Below are 19001 nucleotides of genomic sequence, written 5' to 3'. Positions count from 1 at the left end.
ACCCCAGCTTTGCAAGAAGCCTAGTTTAAAGGCTTCGTCTTAGAGGAGGTGGTAGCGTAGTGGCTAAGGAGCTGGGCTAGCATGCAGTAGCCTAATAAGTTGTGGAACCAATTCCTGACTTCCACGGTTGTGCCCTTTGAACAAGGCACTTAGGCCAATGGCCCTTGTAATATAATTGACATATGTAATTCACTTTGGATAAAAAACATCTGCTATACGAATAAATGTAATTGTAAATATCTCTGATTCTTCTCTGGACTCTCACAGAACGGAGGAGATCCCTTTGAAGATCCTGGCTCACAACAGCCTGGTGGGCAGGCTAATTGGGAAGGAGGGCCGGAACCTGAAGAAGATCGAGGAGGAAACGGGGACCAAGATCACCATCTCCTCGTAAGTAGCCATTCTCCTCCTCTAGCTATGCATGCTCATTAGCACGAGGCTAATTATCCTGATATTAAGGTTTTGTGGGCCTTTGTGGAAAATGCGGCTTGCTCACTTTGACTAGAGTGCTTTATGTGACAGAGCAGCAAATTAATTCAATAAACCATTTGATGTAATTGCCATAAACTCTCGGAGAGTATAAACTGCCACCCACTTTACCAGCTTGTGCAAGCTTATCATCAGCATTCGCACAGAGTAGCAGAGTCACTCACAGTAAGGCCCAATCCCAATTCTGTGTCTCATCCCTTCCCCTTAGTTTTGCGCATTCACGTGTAAATATTAGTACCATGTCAGCACAGGGGAGTGTGGGCTGTGGCCAACCTTATTAACTCTACCACATGCGCTAGGCCTGAGGCTGGTCAGCCAATTTAACCTGCACTGATTACAGACATTGCAGTCCTCTCTACGCACTGTCATAAAGTGGGGGATCTGCCCATTCGGGCCATGTTTCTGAGTCCTCATCAATGTGGCCTAATGAATGGCTCTGCGTGGGCAGTGAAAGTCTTTTGAGTGAACAAGTCCCCCCAATTACGAGGATGCCACTGCCGGCTTTGACGAGGTTGTCCCTCTTCAGCCAAGCCTCTCTTGAAGAGTTTTATTAAACTCTCAGCTCTGCTAGTGGCTCCTTGTCTCTGTACATTGTCTCTTTCCTTCCTTTTGACAGTTGATTGTGTCATACAGACACAGAACTTTGAGTTTATGCAGACTTAAAGATGCGTGGGATAGGTAGAAGTGCTCCCCTTTTCTCAGCACAAGGAACAGACTTTTAATCTCACAAACTTCTCTCTCTCTCTCTCTCTCTCTCTCTCTCTCTCTCTCTCTTTGTCTGTCTGTAGATTACAAGACTTAACTATTTACAACCCTGAGCGGACCATCACAATAAAAGGCAGCTTGGAGGCCTGCTGTAAGGCGGAGGTGGAGATCATGCGAAAGCTGAGGGAAGCCTACGAGAATGACATTGCTGCTATAAACGTGAGGCCTCAAGCACACTGTCTCTCTCTCTCTCTTCTCTCCTTCGCCCCCACCTCAATCCACTTGCTCATTCCCTCTATCCTCTGAGCGAGGGAGAGGTGTAGGGGGCTGTGAAAGGGAGGGTGGGTTCTCAGGTCTCACTGCAGAAGAGAGGATGGATCCTCCTGGGGCTGGTCTTCTCACAACTCCTCCTCACGCCTGGGCAGAGTCGTGCTGTCCTCTACAACACATGCTTCACAACCTGCAAGAATGCACTGTGAAGCTCTATGAGATAAATAAGTTGTGGGGAACATTTCCATAGCATTTGAACTCTCTCCATCTATATGGGTTTTAAACTATTTACACAAATTCAATATAGCGACTGATCTGCTAGTTTTCAATTTCTTAATAAACTATGTCCATGGGCTTATAATGGAGCTGTCCTCTTTAGAGTACAGTTAACGCTGGAATCTGCAGTTGTGGTTGTTTCATAGGCTTACTCGAACATATTTCAGGTTCATTATAATTCATGACTTAGTTGTGTGTTTCTGTGCAAGCGGAAGAATGTGTGTTAATAACAGCTATACAATGCAGCACACGCACCATTTCTTGTCACACACACATAGATACACTCTTATATGCATGAACACACAAACACTCATTCTCGCTGTGTTTCTCACCCACACACACACACGCACACACGCACACTCATACCTACATAATACTCTGACGTCAATGTCCCTATTTCCTATATCATCAATACAGCCCCCTGGAGAATTTAAACTGAGGAGTCCAGCAGATTCCAGTTAGGCAGCATATTAATTTTCCGCTGTTTTTTATATGGAATAGCTGTCCGCCCATCCGTCATGCGGGAATAATGTTTACTCAAAGATCAGTTTAGTGCGGATTAGATATTTAATCAGCCTCTTCCTCCATTACTCACTCTTATTGTGTCAGCGGACGGTGTGAATTCCCCCATCTCTATACCACACACATGGGCTGCAGGGCCTCTTCATAGAGAGAGCTGCCTGTCTATTGATACTGGCCGGCTCTCTGATGAGGTCACTGACAGTGACACCCGGGTCGGTGTGGTAAGGGGAAACGTGATTGAAACCTATTGCAGGGAAGATGTTGTGCGGGACGAACCGGATTTGTAGAGTGCAGCGCTGCCGGGGGAGTTTGTGTGTGTGTGTGTGTGTGTGTGTGTGTGCGGGCGTGTGCGTGTGCGTGTGGGGCCACCTAGCGCCACTGCAGAGTCACTGCAATGGCTGGGCCATGGCGTCAGAGAAACGAGCTGAGAACAAGGGAGTGGGCGGAGGAGGGACAACAACACACACACACACACACAACAAACAGACACACACACACGCACACACACACGCACACACGCGCGCAAGCATGCTGCCCGACGCCTGACTGGTTTTTGTTTTGTTTTGTTTTGCTTTTGCAGTGTTTTGTTTACTCTTTGCATTTCCTCTCCTCCTCCTCCTCCGTCAGCAACAAACCAACTTGATCCCGGGGCTGAACCTCAACGCCTTGGGCATCTTTTCCACGGGCCTTCCAATGCTGCCTCACGCTGCCGGGCCTCGCGGGGTCCCCCCTGTGCCTCCTGCGGGATACAGCCCTTTCCTGGTGAGTCTGGGGCGGGCGGGGTGCCTCCCGGGCCCCAGGGAGTGTGTGGGGGGGGGGGTGGGGGGGTTGTGGCCGTGGATCTGTCCAGTAGTGTGAGGAGGGGGAGCCGTATGGGAGGGAGAGTGGATGAGCCGGTGATCCTCAGAATTCCCCTTCCACCAGTGCGAGTCATGAGTCATACACACACTCACACTCACACACTGCAGCGCTCACCAGAAACTCTCCCACACACACAATCCCAGAGTCTTTCTGTTATTGGTACACGCTGTGTGTGTGGCCCGTGGGAAGCCATTTGGTGTGTGTGTCTGGTGTGTGCATGCTTGACACCAGTTGTCTTTCATTTATGTACTTCATCACTGCATTCAGTGATCTACTTGTTGTTGACCCCTTCAAGGGATCTGTTTCTTTGTTTGTGTCCACAGAGTCCCTCGTCACATCTAAGTGGCTTATACGGAGTTCCTCCAGCCAGTGCCATTGCCCACCAGCACACGGTCAGTCCCCTGTCTCCCTTGTATCTAACACACACCAGGGACGTGTAGACACGCTAGCCAGTTAGCTCGTTTTTTTGTTAATGCTGTGGTGTGGAGCACTTTGAAAGCGGCCACACTGGTCATGTAGAATGCTTGTAGATCACAGTGAATAGCTTTCCGTGCCTTATTGTCTTGCCGTGTTAGTATTTTCTGTTGCGTTTTTAAGGTCAAGTTCTTTTGTTAAATAGCTGTCCACACTCCTTCATTAAACCTTTAAGAGCCCCTCTAGTTAAAGGTGGTAGGAAGAGAGCCAGCAAGCAATAACCTTGTGAGCCCTGATTGTAACATCCAGATCTGGTACAATAAAGTTTATTGATGTTACGTTCAAAGAAAGCACTCTTTTTAACCCCTCTCTGCTTCGTCAGACATTTATGCTCATGTATTCATTAATTCACTCATCAGCTCATTCAGCTACTTATTTGCATACAATTTTTAGACACAATGAGAAGTGACGGCTAGATTAGCTGGAATTATTATTATTTATTTATTTTTGCATGGCTAATTCTTAGCAGAGGCAGCCTTTCTAATCTTTGGACAGATGGCTTAGCTGCAGGGTTAGAGTGGAGTCTGGTTGACATTTCCAACGCTGATTTTTTTCTCTTCTCTCTCGCTGTTCTCCCCCTTGTTGTCCACAGTCAGCTCCGGAGCAGGAGGTGGTCTACCTCTTTATTCCAACTCAGGCTGTTGGGGCAATTATCGGCAAAAAAGGCCAGCACATTAAGCAACTCGCACGGTTCGCCGGAGCGTCCATTAAGGTAAGAATCGGCCGCCTGTTTACCTCCGCGCGCTCCGAGTTGTCGGTGCGCACGGATGGCCCTGTCCAGCCCCCGTGTCTCTGTTTTTGGCACACTGTTGCCGTGACCTCGGCCAGACGACTGTGATAATTGCTCTGGCCAATTAGAGTGCGGTCCAGAGAGAGAGAGAGAGAGTGGTCGGAGCTCTCGCATGCGATGCAACGATGCGCTGGACGGTGTCAGAGTGGGCAGGCACTCTGAGAAGGGGAACGCGAGGGCCCCTTTTGACTCATGCGAAAACACTTCCCTCTTTGCGGTTGCCAGCCGGACGCTGAGTCACACGAGGATGTTGTAACGTTTTTGCCGTCTTGACTCACGGAGAGCCATCAGCCGAACAGATTGAACTGGCGGCCCAGGCATTCCTCAAGAACCCCCCCCCAACCCCATCCCCCATCCATTTTTACGGCCACTAGGCAGGGTTCCCACGCACCATGAAAACACTGGAACGCACTGGTGTTTTGAGACAAACTCATTTAAGCCCTTGGAATTTGCCGAAATGTGACTGTTTATGGCTCACTCTGTTTTTCTGTTGTTGTTGTTGTTGTTATTGCCCTCTTCCAGATTGCGCCGGCAGAAAGCCCTGATGTCACCCAGAGGATGGTGATCATCACAGGGCCCCCAGAAGCCCAGTTTAAGGTGACGGCCCTCCTAACACATCCCCATCTCATCTGCACACACACAATAATTAGGGCAGTCAGCAGCACCAGCCATGTGATTGATGTTACCCATACCGTAAGGTGTGTTTGTGTGTGTGTGTGTGTGTGTGTGTGTGTGTGTGTGTGTGTGTGTGTGTGTGTGTGTGTTTGTATGTGTGTGTGTGCGTGTGTGTTTGTGGGTGTGTGCGTGGGTGAATGTGTCTGATAGGATGGGTTATGTGTGTGTGTGTGTGTGTGTGTGTTGGTGTGTCTATGGGGTGTGTCTGTTATCTGCAGTTATTGTGGGCATGTTATACTGTATATCTGGAAAGTATGTTGTTTTCTCTATCCTTGAAATGTAACACCCATGTTGTTAATATCTGATGAAACTCGTAATGTGGAGTCCAATAGTGAAGTATAATTAAAATGTGTTTGTCCACGACAGGCTCAGGGCAGGATATTTGGGAAGCTGAAGGAGGAGAACTTCTTCACGGCGAAAGAGGAGGTCAAGCTTGAGACGCATATCAAAGTGCCCTCTTCTGCTGCTGGCAGGGTCATTGGCAAAGGTGGCAAAACGGTGAGGATTCACAAAGAGGCTCAACAGACAGCTGTCTGATAGGGTTATGGCCAGTGGCGCTGACTGTTGGACCATATTGCCATTAGGATGCGTTGACAGTAGTAGTAGTGGGCAGTAGTGTTCTATGCAGTAGTGTTCTATGTATCACTGAAAGAAATGTCACAGTCCAAAGGAGGAACTGTCACAGGTGGAGATGAGTTTGTACTTTCCTTCAGAGTAGCTAATAGTCTGTATATCACATTGCTCTTCACAGGTGAATGAATTGCAGAACCTCACCAGCGCAGAGGTCATTGTGCCTCGGGACCAAACACCTGACGAAAATGACGAGGTCTTTGTCAAAATCAGTGGGCATTTCTTCGCTAGCCAGGTGTGTGTGGATGCTACTCTTATTTAGAGAAAATGTCTGTGTACGATGTCGTACATGTTCATTCTTCTACCTTGCATTACATTTTAGTCTAGGTCAATTTTTAAAAGAAATTAACCCTGAAGGCAAATCATGTTAATTGGCATACAACATTTTTAGGGGTTTTGAAGGTGAAGCTGAATTCACATCTTCTGTATGCCAGGCTCAAAAATTTCCCATAATGCCTCAAAATGGAGAAATCCAATATGGCCGCCGCCGCCAGGTCAAAATCTAATTAATCACTTATCTTTTGGACTGTACAAGGTAAAAACCTGAATAATATGTGATTTTATAGGGTTTCACATAAAGGGAATTCAATGCCATGCTCAGATTTAAGATCAAGACTAGAGAAAATGCTTGAATTGAATGTACATGGTTAAAATTGTTGTCTCGGATAATGAATATTTCATGAAAAAAGAGGACCATGAAACAGGTTGATGGCTTTCTGAAGAATTTACTTGAAACATGTTTAGAAACAAAGTTGATTACCATATTTTAACTATCTATTTATATTTATCTGTATTTAAACTATTTATTTAGTATTTGAAGAAAATGCTTAAAACTCTTAAGCTAAAGGCCTATGTTTAAAACTGTTACTACTAGATTTGCCTACTAATGAAATATTGTACCTCAGCCTATTGTTTTGATGTCCAGTGTGCTATGATGACATGTTTGCCCATCCCACCCCTACCCTTACCCCTACACACACAAATACCCATATGTAACCCTGAATGAGGCCACACCCTCTACCTATACAACTGAAGTCCTCTCACATGTCCCGCTAATGTTCTGTTGGCGCGAAAACGGCTCGGCTATAATAAGCCACCGCGGCCAACAACAATCACTCTAGTCATTCTGAAGCGACGTAAACACAAGTCACATGCTCCAAGACTAGACGGATAGAAGGGTTAACTCCTCGTGTTCTCCTTCAGAGAACCGTGGTTATGTTCATAACCTTTACGTTCTCTGAAGGAGAACACGAGGCGTTAACCAATGGGAAAACACACTCTTACCTTACCCAGCTAGGCTGTCAGAGCAGAGCTGTTCCCGAGTAGAGAATACACGCTCGCTGCACTGTCTCATGCAGAGCGCCCATCATGTATCGTCCTGGCCAATTCGTTGTAGATAAATAAACAGCCTCCCACGAAACGCTCACTGTGCTCGGGGGCTGTCGGTGAAACACGATAAAACACAGCCCAGTCCACCTGTCCCCACTCAACACACCCAATGTGTGTGTAAAAACGGGGGGCCAACTCCAGTCCTGACCGTGTAAATGCCACAGCGAGCCTCCTTGGGCCAGCCTTGGCTCGATATCACCTGTCGCGATAGCCGTATTGTGTCGGGGATAGCCACGTCCGGCCGGAGCCTTCTCTTGAGTCCGGCCGGGTTCCCCTTCACACCGCGCCTCCGAGGCTATGCCACCGTGCTACGATCGCATGCCACTGATAACACTGAACAAGCCACAGACGCACTCGCGGTGTTCAGGCTGTAGTAACGCGCGAATGTGTCGCCCGTCTTCCACCTGGCAGACCTACATATATCCTCGAGCGCGGCCCCCTTCCAGGCAGCCCAGGACGCCGCCACTCCTCTGGTGGAGTGCGCCCTTAGGTCGCCCGGCTGCCCGGCTCCTGCCACCTCATAAGCCGCTGCTATAGCCTCCACGATCCAACAGATGGGAGAGCCTCTGTTTAGAGATGGGGTTTCCCTAGCGCTTGTGCACCAAAACAGACAAACAGCTGCTCAGTGTCGCGTAGCGCTCTCGTCCTTTCCGTGTAGACTCTCAGAGCCCTGACCGGACACAGGCTACAAAGCCATGGTTCTTCCCGCTGGGCCTCTGGGCAAAAATAACCTCCAGCTCGATAACCCTCAAGCTCGCCGTGGAGGACAGAATCTTGGGCTGATAAAAGGGGTTAGGGTGAAGAATGACTTTCGAGTCATCCACCGCAAATTGCATGCAGGCGAAAACGCACCTGCTGCTTCGACTTTTTAATTTCTTCCTTCAGCACCTGAGAAGTGTTGCCTGCAAAGTTTCTGGGAAGAGATCTAACGAGACCTGCCACCTATTTTTAAACACATTTTTAATATGTCATTGCAGCTCCAAATGGTTCCTGATCTATGGAAGCAGTCTACGATAGTTCCCATAGCCAGTCTTTGAATGACTATAGGCCCATAGCCTTAACCTCACTAGTCATGAAGTCCTTTGAAAAACTAGTTAAAAAGGAAATTATTTTAAAGACTGATCGTCTCCTTGACCCCTTACAATTTGCATACCGATCCAATAGGGGGGTGCAGGATGCAACGATTACCCTGCTCAACTTCATTCTTAAACATCTTGAGGGCTCCAAGACTCATGCCAGGACAGTGTTAGTGGACTTCTCATCAGCCTTCAACACCATACAGCCCCACCTACTGGTGCAGAAGTTACTCGATCGCTTTCAGCTGAACACCAGCATGTCTGGCTGGATCCTAGACTTCCTCACCAATAGATCTCAGAGAGTACGAGTAAATGGCCACCAGTCTGGACTATCCTTTACATCCACAGGCTCTCCCCAGGGCTGTGTTCTTTCTCCTCTCCTCTACATCCTCTACACAGACGACTGTCGATCAGTAATGGACAGCCGTCATATTGTAAAGTTTGCAGATGACACAGTCATTGTGAGTCTGTTGAAGGACAATGAGACAACTCATGCCCCCATCATAGACTATTTTGTGAACTGGTGTCAGGAAGCCTTTCTGGAGCTAAATGTAACCAAGACTAAGGACATGTTAATTGATTTTAGACACAAAGACTGTAACCACACAAACACAAACATCAACGGGCAGGACATTGAGATAGTCCAGCAATACAAGTATCTGGGTTCCATTATTGACAACAAGCTAACTTTTACCCATAACACAGACATGTTGTGTAAAAAAGGTCAGCAGCGTCTATACTGTCTTAGGAAGCTGGCAAGGTTTAATGTAGATAAATCCCTGATGACTCTCTTCTATAGATCTTTCATTGAGTCAATACTTACCTTCTCAGCCATCTGTTGATATATGCCCTGCTCAATGTTAAACAGAAAAATGCCATTTCTAAAGTCATTAAGGTGTGTAGTAGAGTCACTGGTGTCCAACAGAAAAGTATGTAAATGCTGTATGAGGAACAGGCAGTTAAGAAGGCTGAATCCATCCTGTTAAATTATACCCACCCTCTGCACAGCGAATTTGAGATCTTACCCTCTGGTTCCCGTCTTAAATATCCATTAGCCCGAACCAACAGATACAAACACTCCTTCATACCATCTGCTGTTCAGTTACTGAACTCTAGGACACGGAGATAACCCTCTGCCCCATACACTTCTCTTCCTATTTATTATTTTTAATTCTGTGTTTTGACTTATCTTGTGGAAGTGTGTGTGTGTGTGTGTTTATGTGTGTGTGTGTAACCTTGCATGCTACCTCTGAAAAATAATTGCCCTTCTGGGACAAATAAAAACTACTACTACTACTACTAGTGATAAACCCACGAAAATAAATGACCTGATTTTGACCTGGCGTGCATGTCACTGATAGGCTAGTCAGTGACTGATTCGAAACAAAGCGGCAACCATCAAAAGCCGAGTTAAGATCAAACGTCCAGATAAAATGTCTAGATCTTGCGTTTTCATGAGTTTTCGATCGTCATATATTTAATTTCCATTCATCACAGAGTTCCCAAAATCACATATAAGGTGTGTTAGTGTCTAGTTTCGTAATTTAAAAAAAAAAAAGCTAAAAACGTAATATTAAGTTTTTGGCACTCAGCGCATGGGAAGGAAAAACGTAATATTATGTTTTTGTCACTCAATGAGTTAAGAGCTCCAGCGCATTTATGTGCAGCCGCTGTAGCTGCCTGTCCCCCTGATCGCTCGCCCGTCGCATACCCTTCCCCAGCCAAGGAGGCTGGCATCCGTAGTCACCACCTGCCGGTGGGCTATTGGCTACTCTCCCCAGCGGGGCTCCGACTGAGAGGTTCTCGGGGGCACGCCAATAGGCAAGAGCTCTCCAGCATCTCCGATCCACCCGAACGCACTTGTGTCTGTCCCTGACAGGATGAGCGCGGAGCGCTTCGAAACATGCTTGGAGATCCCGCATGTGTAGAAGGCCTAGGGGAACCGCATGCGAAGCCGTCGCCATTAGCCCCAGAAGGCGCTGACATTGGCGCACGGTGACCATAGCGTCTCGGCGAAAAACGCTGATGCAGTGCTGAAGGCCTGCCTGACGTGCCTGAGACAATGTCACTGTCATGCCCACCGCATCGAACTCCAGTCCCAGGTAGGGGATTGCCTTGCCCCAATTCACCTGGAAACCCAGCCACTCGAGATGGCCAAGCGTCTCGGCTACATGCTGTTCCAGAAGGGCCCTGAAGTCTGCTAGTAAGACCCAGTCGTCCAGATAATTCAATATGCGAATACCTCACCTCCTGAGAGGGGCCAACGCTTCCTGAACGACCTTGGTGAAGAGCCAGCCCAAAGCATAAAACCAAAAACTCCCACACCTCGTCCTCGAACGCAAAGCGCAGGTATTTTCTGTGCCGAGGATGAATCGGAACATGAAAATATGCATCTTTCAAATCTATCGTGACCATCCAATGCCCCTGCTGCACGCTCTGAACAATACGCTGCAGCATCAGCATCTTGAACGGAATCTTTGATGCGTTCAGTGGCCGGAGGTCCAGAATGGGCCGAAGGCTGCCATCCTTCTTGAGAACTAAAAAATACTGACTGTACACCCCCTCCATCCACTGGCCCCGCGGCACCGGGCGTATGGCCTGCTTGGCCACTAGCTCCCGGATCTCTGCCTGATGCCCGTGAAGACAGGCAGAGCACGGGCGTACTGTAGCTCGTACCCGTGCTCCAGGGTATGGAGAACCCATTGGGAGTTTGTGCACTTCCGCCACACCGCAATGTGGTTCGCCAGACAGGGCGGCCGTGGGTTTAACCCAGGCCGACCCACTCAAGGTGGGGCATCCACGTCCGGAGCCACAAAGCCTGGGGCCGGCTGTGTGTCTGCTGCAGGCCGTAGCGCCGCGGTAGGCACACGGGCTTGGCCGTGCCTTATCATGATTATAACTCAAATGGAGTGTCAACTTTAACTTTAGGCTACCCTGCATATTGTCATTTGTGTGAAATGTAGGCTAACGTTCTCATGGATCATAAGTCTCTCATTAAAATGATATACTGAGGAATATGATAAAAAAAACACTTTGTTAACGTCACTACCCTATGTTATTTAGCCTACATGACTTGAGTTTTTCCTCTTGAGCATGAAGATAACATTTGTGGCATAACTTCGTAGCTTCATAATGCATGCTTCGTATCCAAATGTCTAGCACCTAGGCCTGCCTACTTTATTGGCGTTTTAAACATTTTTAGCTTTGAACGGACACATCACAAAAAAATGAAATGTCTCCTGTACCACACAGGGGAATTTCCGTCTGCTTTTCTCTGCCAAAAGTTAACAATTTTCAAGCTCCTTGCGTCTTTCTCTCAATGTATTGCTATACGGCTCTGGGTTTGCTTGTCCTCCGAGTTCGTCCTTAACGACGGTTGTTAGGGACCTGAAACCGGTCTATAGCCGAGTCGTTTTCGCGGCAACAGAACCTTAGCGGGACCTGTGAGAGGACTTCAGTTGCGATCACGTGATCGTGGAATGTATTAAATAAATAGTTAAAATACAGATAAATAATATAAATAGATAGTTAAAATATGGTAATCAACCTTGCTTCTAAACATGTTTCAAGTTAATTCTTCAGAAAGCCATCAACCTGTTTCATGGTCCTTTTTTCATGAATTATTCATTATCCGAGACAACAATTTTAACCATGTACATTCATTTCAAGCATTTTCTTTAGTCTTGATCTTAAATCTGAGCATGGCATTGAATTCCCTATATGTGAAAACCTATAAAAGCACATTACATTCAGGTTTTTACCTCGTACAGTCCAAAAGATAAATGATTAATTAGATTTTGACATGGTAGTGGCGGCCATATTGGATTTCTCCATTTTGAGGCATTATGGGACATTTTTGAGCCTGGCATACAGAAGATTTGAATTCAGCACCCTTCAAAACCCCTGAAAATGTTGTATGCCAAAAATTAACATGATTTGCCTTCAGGACTTTAAATAAGCACATTTTTCAAAATCCTGCCTAGTCTATTTCATCATAATGTTATACGAACACACACAAAAGGTGATTAAAAAAAAAAATATATATATATATATATAAATAATACACCCTGGTTTACACCAAACATGCAGTTAGACACTTAGAACTGCAACTGCACCAAAACTTTGCTGAGGAACATGAAAAGATGCTTGAAAACTTTTCTGAGCCCATTCTTTTTGTTGAGATGAGACCAAGATTGGGTCAAGCATGTTTGGCGTTCACCTGGCCAGGAGTAGCACACATAATTCACAGTCCCAAAGGTGAAGCAGGGAGGAGGCAGTGTGGTGATATGGGGCTGTATTGTATCAGTGCAAAAAAGTGTTGCAGAAAAAATGTATAAAATGTATAGATGGCACTCTGAATGTGTGTGAATACTCTATACCAAATTACTGGCTGGCAAAAGAACTCCCAGTGTCAAGGAGCTTGGCAGAAAAGGAATAATCCATCATGATAATGATTCAAAGCACAATGACGAAATTATGCAAGAGTTTTTTTCTAAAGAAAAAAAGAAAACTGTACCCTGGCCAAGTGCATCACTTGACTTGAAATAAAAGAAAACCTTTGGGATATTTTAAAGAGTAAAGCAGCACAATCCGTTTAGTAAAGAGTTGCAGAAAAATCTTTCCAGGAATGAGTGTTGGTATTCTCTTATGTAGTTATGTAGCAGGCTATGCTAATAAATGTCCATAAAGCCTATGACATCTTCAAAAATGCCTGATAATTCAGGCTCAGAAATTGTCTTTTTTTTTTAGGCCTGAACCATGTGTAAATAAAAAAATGTAGATTGCTCACACCCAAATTATATTTTATGTGAAGAGTAGCATTTATGTAATTTGTAAGATAGAGATAGTCTTTACTCCAGAAGCCTCCACCTCCACACACACACACACACACACACACACATAATACAATGCCACTCAAGTAGGCTACCCTGGTTGTAGCCCGTTCACTATTTCTTTGTCTTGTGACTCAACTCTAGATTTCACATACAAGACATTCAATCACCTTTTGTGTGTTGTGTATTGTATAACAATATGATATAACGTAATCGGATAATTTGATTTTCGCAGTGAGAAATCTAAAGCATTTGATATAGCTCTGGGAAATGAAAAACTTGAATAGATGTCTGACAGACAGGTGTAACACTGTATCTCTGTGTTGGAATAGAAGTGTTCCATGGAGTGCATGGAATAGTTCACTAAAGTATATATATGTGTGTGTGTGTGTGTGTGTGTGTGTGTGTGTGTGTGTGTTGCAGACTGCACAGAGGAAGATCAGGGAGATCATCCAGCAGGTGAAGCAGCAAGAACACAAGCACCAGCAGGGGGGTCCCGTGCCACGCCACGCCAAGTGACCAGCAGGGCCGCCCCAGCGGGCACCAGCCAATGAATGTAGCCCTCCCAACTGGAGCGAGAGATTGAGCAAGAGAGAGAACGAGAGCGAGAGAGAAAAGAGTGGAAGAGAGCGAGATGGAGAAGAGTCAGAGGGGAACGAATGGGACAGGCAAGAGGAAGACCAGCGGCATCGGGAACAAAAGAATAACCAAAGAACTTCACATGGGGGAAAAGGTGTGAGCCAAAGGCTAACGGGGCTAAGTCGGCTGCCAGCCTAAGAGGGCTGTGGATATATGCGGAGAGACATGACTGTTCAAAAACTACCACACACACACACACACACACACACACACACACACACACACACACACACACACACACACAATCTGTTCACACATGTGCTAAAACATTGACAAAAAAAAATGGAAAAAAAATGACAAAAAAAGAATTGGGTATCTTGAAAGAATTGGGTATCTTTTGTGTTCACAAGTTTAAAAGCAGGAAGCATCATCCTCCTGTGTTAGGTTATCTCATTTAGTTGGACTAATATAGGCCTAACAACCACACTCACAAGAAAAGCTCTGTTCACACAGACAGTATGTACATTCATGCATAGTGTTTGAGGGATTGGTGTAGACTTAGGTACAGGTGTGGAATAGTGACTAAGATAGTTTTTTTTTAGTTTTTTTATTTCACCAACGGTTTTGATGCTAAGATTGCAAGTGTCGGTTTCCTTAGCAGTATTAACAAACGTTAGAACAAATATACTGTTATATACTGAAAAGATGTACTGTTAATCTTGTTTATACATGGAGTATATAAGCACTTATATACAGACTGATGTGTATATTTGTGTATACATATATAGTTGTATGTATATATAACAGTATATTTTTTCATAGATGATAAAGATCTTTTAAAAAGAAACTTGGGAGGGGATCTTGGGGCATACTTAGGGGGAAGAGTTTGATTCATATCTATTATTTGTTTGCATTTGAGATATTTAAAGTGAAACAAAGATACGCAAAAGCATTGACAAACTTAGAAGAGAGAAAGACAACTTAGTGGATTATTCGGAATCCATGTTATTCAGCCTGTGTGTGCCAACTGCTCTTAGTTCACATATCCAACGCTGGTTACTTGTATTTTGTTGTTACTAACGTTTCAGTCTTTTTGCTTAACTTTCTTTTTTTCACTCTTGGGTGCTGTCATCAGCGTCAGCTGATGTCTGTGTTGTTGTTTTTTGCTTTCTTTTGTTGCGTCACAGTGAAATTCCACATTGCCTGTGATATTACCTTCAGCCTTTTTGACTTTTTGACTTTTACACGGCTGATTTGACTGCCTCTTCTCGGTTAAGAAGACATGAGAGAAATCATTACAGAGAGTGTGAGACTGTAGGCCTATATATACATATATACATATACACATTGATCATCCATACAAGGAGAGTGACCGCTCAATTAGATATTTTGTCGTAGGAGGGGCTGTTGAAGAATCTCAAATCGAGCGTGGAGTTTGTCTGTCCCGGTGCGTTTTGTCATACCCTGAGCAGAGGGAAGCAGTGCAGTGCAAAAGCGTGTGACAGAGGAAAGGGTGGCTGGGTGGGATGTGAGGTGGGGGGTAGGGTTCAGTGAGGAGTGGGTGGGCGCATGCGTGTGACAAAGGGGTTTTGGACATTTGTTGGAGAGAGAATTAGTATGACCTGTGGTACACATACACACCAACCCACACACACACACACACACACACACACACACACACACACACACACACACACACACAACAGCGTTTGGCTTTAAACCTCTTAGTCAGGGAGCTTCTCTAAGTGGCTTGACAGATGTGAATGTAAATATGTACCACCTGCACTATGTGTCTTAGTGCAGTGGTTGGGCCAGCCAGAATGTTTTTTTTTTTTTTTTTTAAATCTTGATACTTTAAAATTTTCTATCATTTCAAAAAACAATCAAACAGACAAAAAGGTCTCAGCTCTTTTCACATTTTCCTGAACACCCAGGTACAGATTTATCCCTTTGTGCTTTTGTTTATTTTCATTTTGTTTATTCTTTGTGCGAGTGAAAGCTTGTGGCCTTAATTGTCACCAAGTCAGTAACCTCACCATGAGTTCCCCTCTCCTTCCCAACCTGCGAGCTACCAGCTGCATCTTCCAGACGCAAGGTTAATGCCAATACGCACAGCTTCCTCCATTGGTGTGTATGCGTGCGTGTGTTTATATTATATATATAAAGAGAAAGAGAAGATATTTATGAATCTATTTTTTTTTTCTATTTTGTGACGATAACTATTACTGATTCGGGGGGACACTGCCATATTGCTTTGAAGGGAAGTGTTTTATTTTCTTGAGAAACTAAAAGAAGAATTAAAAAAATATGACTATGAATAATGACAGTATATTTTACAGGGCCCTTAAAGGGCCATGGTGGGACATTTTTATATGAGGTGGGATTTTTTTTTTGAGCTCTATGTTTGCATTCCCTCATAATATTTTCCGCATTCACTTGCAATAGTTTTGCATTTACCATTCCAAGGGAATGCAAAACTATTGTGAGGGGACCAAAAACTATTGAGAGGGAATGCAAAAGTTATTGTGAGGGAACGCAAAAAACGTTGCAAGGGAATGCAAAACCATTGTTAAGAAAGCAATAGGTGCTTACAAAGTAAATTCCCACCCCAATTAAAAAATAATTACCCACTATGTCCCCATAGAGGCTCTGTAATAATTCAACGCTAATGGGGAGAAAAAAAAACACATGAATCACCGCATTACTTTGATCAGGATGTAAACAGTGCGCATGTTAGTTTTTATGATCTACCTCAGGCTTCAGGGTACCTCAGTCCAATCTTTCATTCCCCCCCTTTTTAAATCCCCCAAACCTTCTCCCTCACAAAAAATATTTTGTATGCCTTGTAAAACTAGTTTTTTAAAAATTTTTTTTTTCATTTTTAAAAATAAAACAAAAAGATTGCAAGTAGAGAGTTGACACTTTTATGTCCAGTTGACTGGAAATGGAAGGATGGGTCTTGAAGCTTTTTGAACACGTAGTGCACCCCTGTCTTAGTGGACATTCACTCTGTCTCTGGTGAAACAAGACAAGATGATTAGTTATGTTTTTTTTTTTTTTTTTTTTTCAATCTTGTTATTATAATTCTTTTTTTATTTTCAAATCAACCTCTGTAGCATAGAATGAATGGGATTGCAGGGGTCCTTACCAGCCCGGAGTGGTTCTGAATATGGGCGCTGTGTGCTGATGTCATGATCAAAGGCAAACAAACAAAAATTATACAAATAGAAAACAGCAATTTTTTAAAATAATAAATTGTCTTACGGATAACTGTCAATATTGCTTCAGACCAGTTGACAAACGTTCTACCGGTTTTAGATTTTGTTTTTCCTATACTGACCTAATCACCAAGTTAAACTTTTAAAAAGAATGTGTGTACTTGATAAGTAGGACCTAAATTAGCCAAAAAAAGAAACACACTGATACTATCTTGAACAATGTGTAACACTCAGTTGTCATGTATAATGAACCACGCTTGTCTCTTTAGGGTGTCACTTTGTCTGGATAAAGAGCAAACTGTATATCTGTAAACATGTACTATAGACTCACAAAATTTCAAATTTCTTTTGTTTGTTTTGTACCGGTTGGTTCATTCGTTTGTGTGTGTGTTTTATCTCTGTAACCACCCTTGTACATCCATGCTCTGTGAAGGAGAGGTTTGGCCAGGTGTGTGAGTGCCTCCTCTGAGGTCTCCCTCCCTGGACTACTCACTATCAGACTCATTCTCCTCACCTTGATGCTGTGCATGTGTGAATGACCTCGCCTACCTTACGGCTGACATTTTAGACCTTAATGAAGGTAACATTTTCAAAGGGAGGGGATAGGTCAATAAAAGACAGAGTACAAGAGGAGACAAACTCAATGTTGTGTGCGTTTACTGTAAAACGAGACAGAAAACATTATTTGGCCGGTGGGTCATATTGTTTCACTGTGCTTTTTTTCCAATTAGCACACCTGGTCTGTGATGTAAGGTGTTAATTATGTGTGAAAGAAGAAGAAGCTCAATGCACATGTCCCTTGAGATATGATTTTAAAACAATGAAAGTTGTATCTACAATCAAACAAATTCTATAGCTATCAATGCTGCAGGAGTTTGCTTTTGTTGACTAATTCTAATTAAGGTGAACCTTAATTGCTCTTTTTGACTAATTAAGGTGAACCTTAATTGAACTCACTTTTGTCACATGTCACTTGCATAGGTTAAAGGAGTCATTTTGATTTAAAACAAGCTGTTGTCAGATCTGTGAATTCTGTGAAAAATATACAATGCTGCTGTATGTCCCAAGTGTATTTCTGGGAAGTTCCAACCCCTAGATTAGTTCTATGTAACAGCATATCCCGCCATTTGTAAGTCTTTTCCTAGGTCTGATTTTCATGGCTCTTTCTTCTATACTGACAGATCTCCCTTGCGTCTCGGGTCTTTTTCTTATAGAGACTGAGGCCAGGTGGCATTACAGTGATGGTGGTAGAGCTGAATCGTTCAGGTGTTTGAAAGCTGTTAACAGTATTGCTTCAGGAGTAGACACAGACACAACATGTAGTCAACAACAAAGCATTTTAATCAAATCTTTCTACAGTGATTCTTAACCTTTTTCTCAGAAATGGATGATTTTTTATTTTTTGTAATGTATGTTAGATTATGAACAGATCGCCCATCTAAGCCAGAGCAAGGCATTATACAAGAGTTATATCACCTGCCAGCCGCCACATCTATTGATGTCTTCATAACAGTGTGTCTTCTATTGTGGTGAACCAGCTGTCTTGTCAATCAGTGTAATGTAGCTCTGAAATGTAGCTGGGTTTTCTTTGCTCAAAATGTTTGTTCTAATCTAGACTACCAGGTGGTATTCAGTGTGGGGTGATAGTTGTAGCCTACATGCAAAAGTGGCAAATGGGAAAGACACACAATGCTGTTTCATCCTCTCAGCTCCAGTGTATGAGAGGGTGCAGGCATGATGCTTATGCCACCATCACTTAAATATATAGCATGGAGCAATTAGGATAGCTCACACTCATTCACAACCTCGTGTCATTATAGCGGCACTTGCAAGGCCATTTTTCCCCTGCTCTTTTTATTGGGGTCTTTTCGTCATCCTTGTACGAGATTCCACAGGAGACATTTGCACGAGCAGTCATTACGCATTCACTAGGCTCTGCTTAAAAAGATCCGAGTCATTTAAACGCTTCACCGGTTTTCACCTTTTTCTACACCCTAGTTTAAACGGAGGATCCATTTCTGAACAGCGACTTTAACTACCTTGAGTTGTCCCCTGTTCTTTTGAAGCGATATGGGGTTGGTTTCTCAGCCCACTGCACTGCCACTGAACGCCCCCCCCCCCCCCCCCGGCAGACATACGCAAACAAACACGCATGATGATCCCAGTTTTAACCTTGGTAGGGGGTAACTAGGGTGTTGTGATGAGAGCTGACTCA

General features: G+C 44.3%; 1 protein-coding gene across 1 annotated transcript in view; it reads left to right on the top strand.

Annotated features, from left to right (window-relative positions):
• The window catches only part of igf2bp2a (insulin-like growth factor 2 mRNA binding protein 2a), a 57584-nt gene extending 38676 nt beyond the window's left edge, over positions 1–18908 (top strand). The window contains exons 8-16 of the mRNA XM_076263446.1: positions 268–390; positions 1278–1413; positions 2890–3024; positions 3447–3515; positions 4190–4309; positions 4910–4984; positions 5429–5560; positions 5814–5927; positions 13413–18908. Coding sequence (XP_076119561.1) covers positions 268–390; positions 1278–1413; positions 2890–3024; positions 3447–3515; positions 4190–4309; positions 4910–4984; positions 5429–5560; positions 5814–5927; positions 13413–13508 — 1000 coding nt within the window. The 3' untranslated portion in view covers positions 13509–18908. The remainder of the gene's footprint in view (positions 1–267; positions 391–1277; positions 1414–2889; positions 3025–3446; positions 3516–4189; positions 4310–4909; positions 4985–5428; positions 5561–5813; positions 5928–13412) is intronic.
• Positions 18909–19001: the final 93 nt, after the last annotated feature.

This window comes from Alosa pseudoharengus, unplaced genomic scaffold, assembly GCF_046254945.1.
Source record: "Alosa pseudoharengus isolate Yale_2024_CS ecotype anadromous, Long Island Sound unplaced genomic scaffold, YU_APseudo_1.1 YU_APseudo_1.1_scf_3, whole genome shotgun sequence".
Lineage (NCBI taxonomy): Eukaryota > Metazoa > Chordata > Actinopteri > Clupeiformes > Clupeidae > Alosa > Alosa pseudoharengus.
This window is presented reverse-complemented; position numbering and strand designations above follow the sequence as displayed.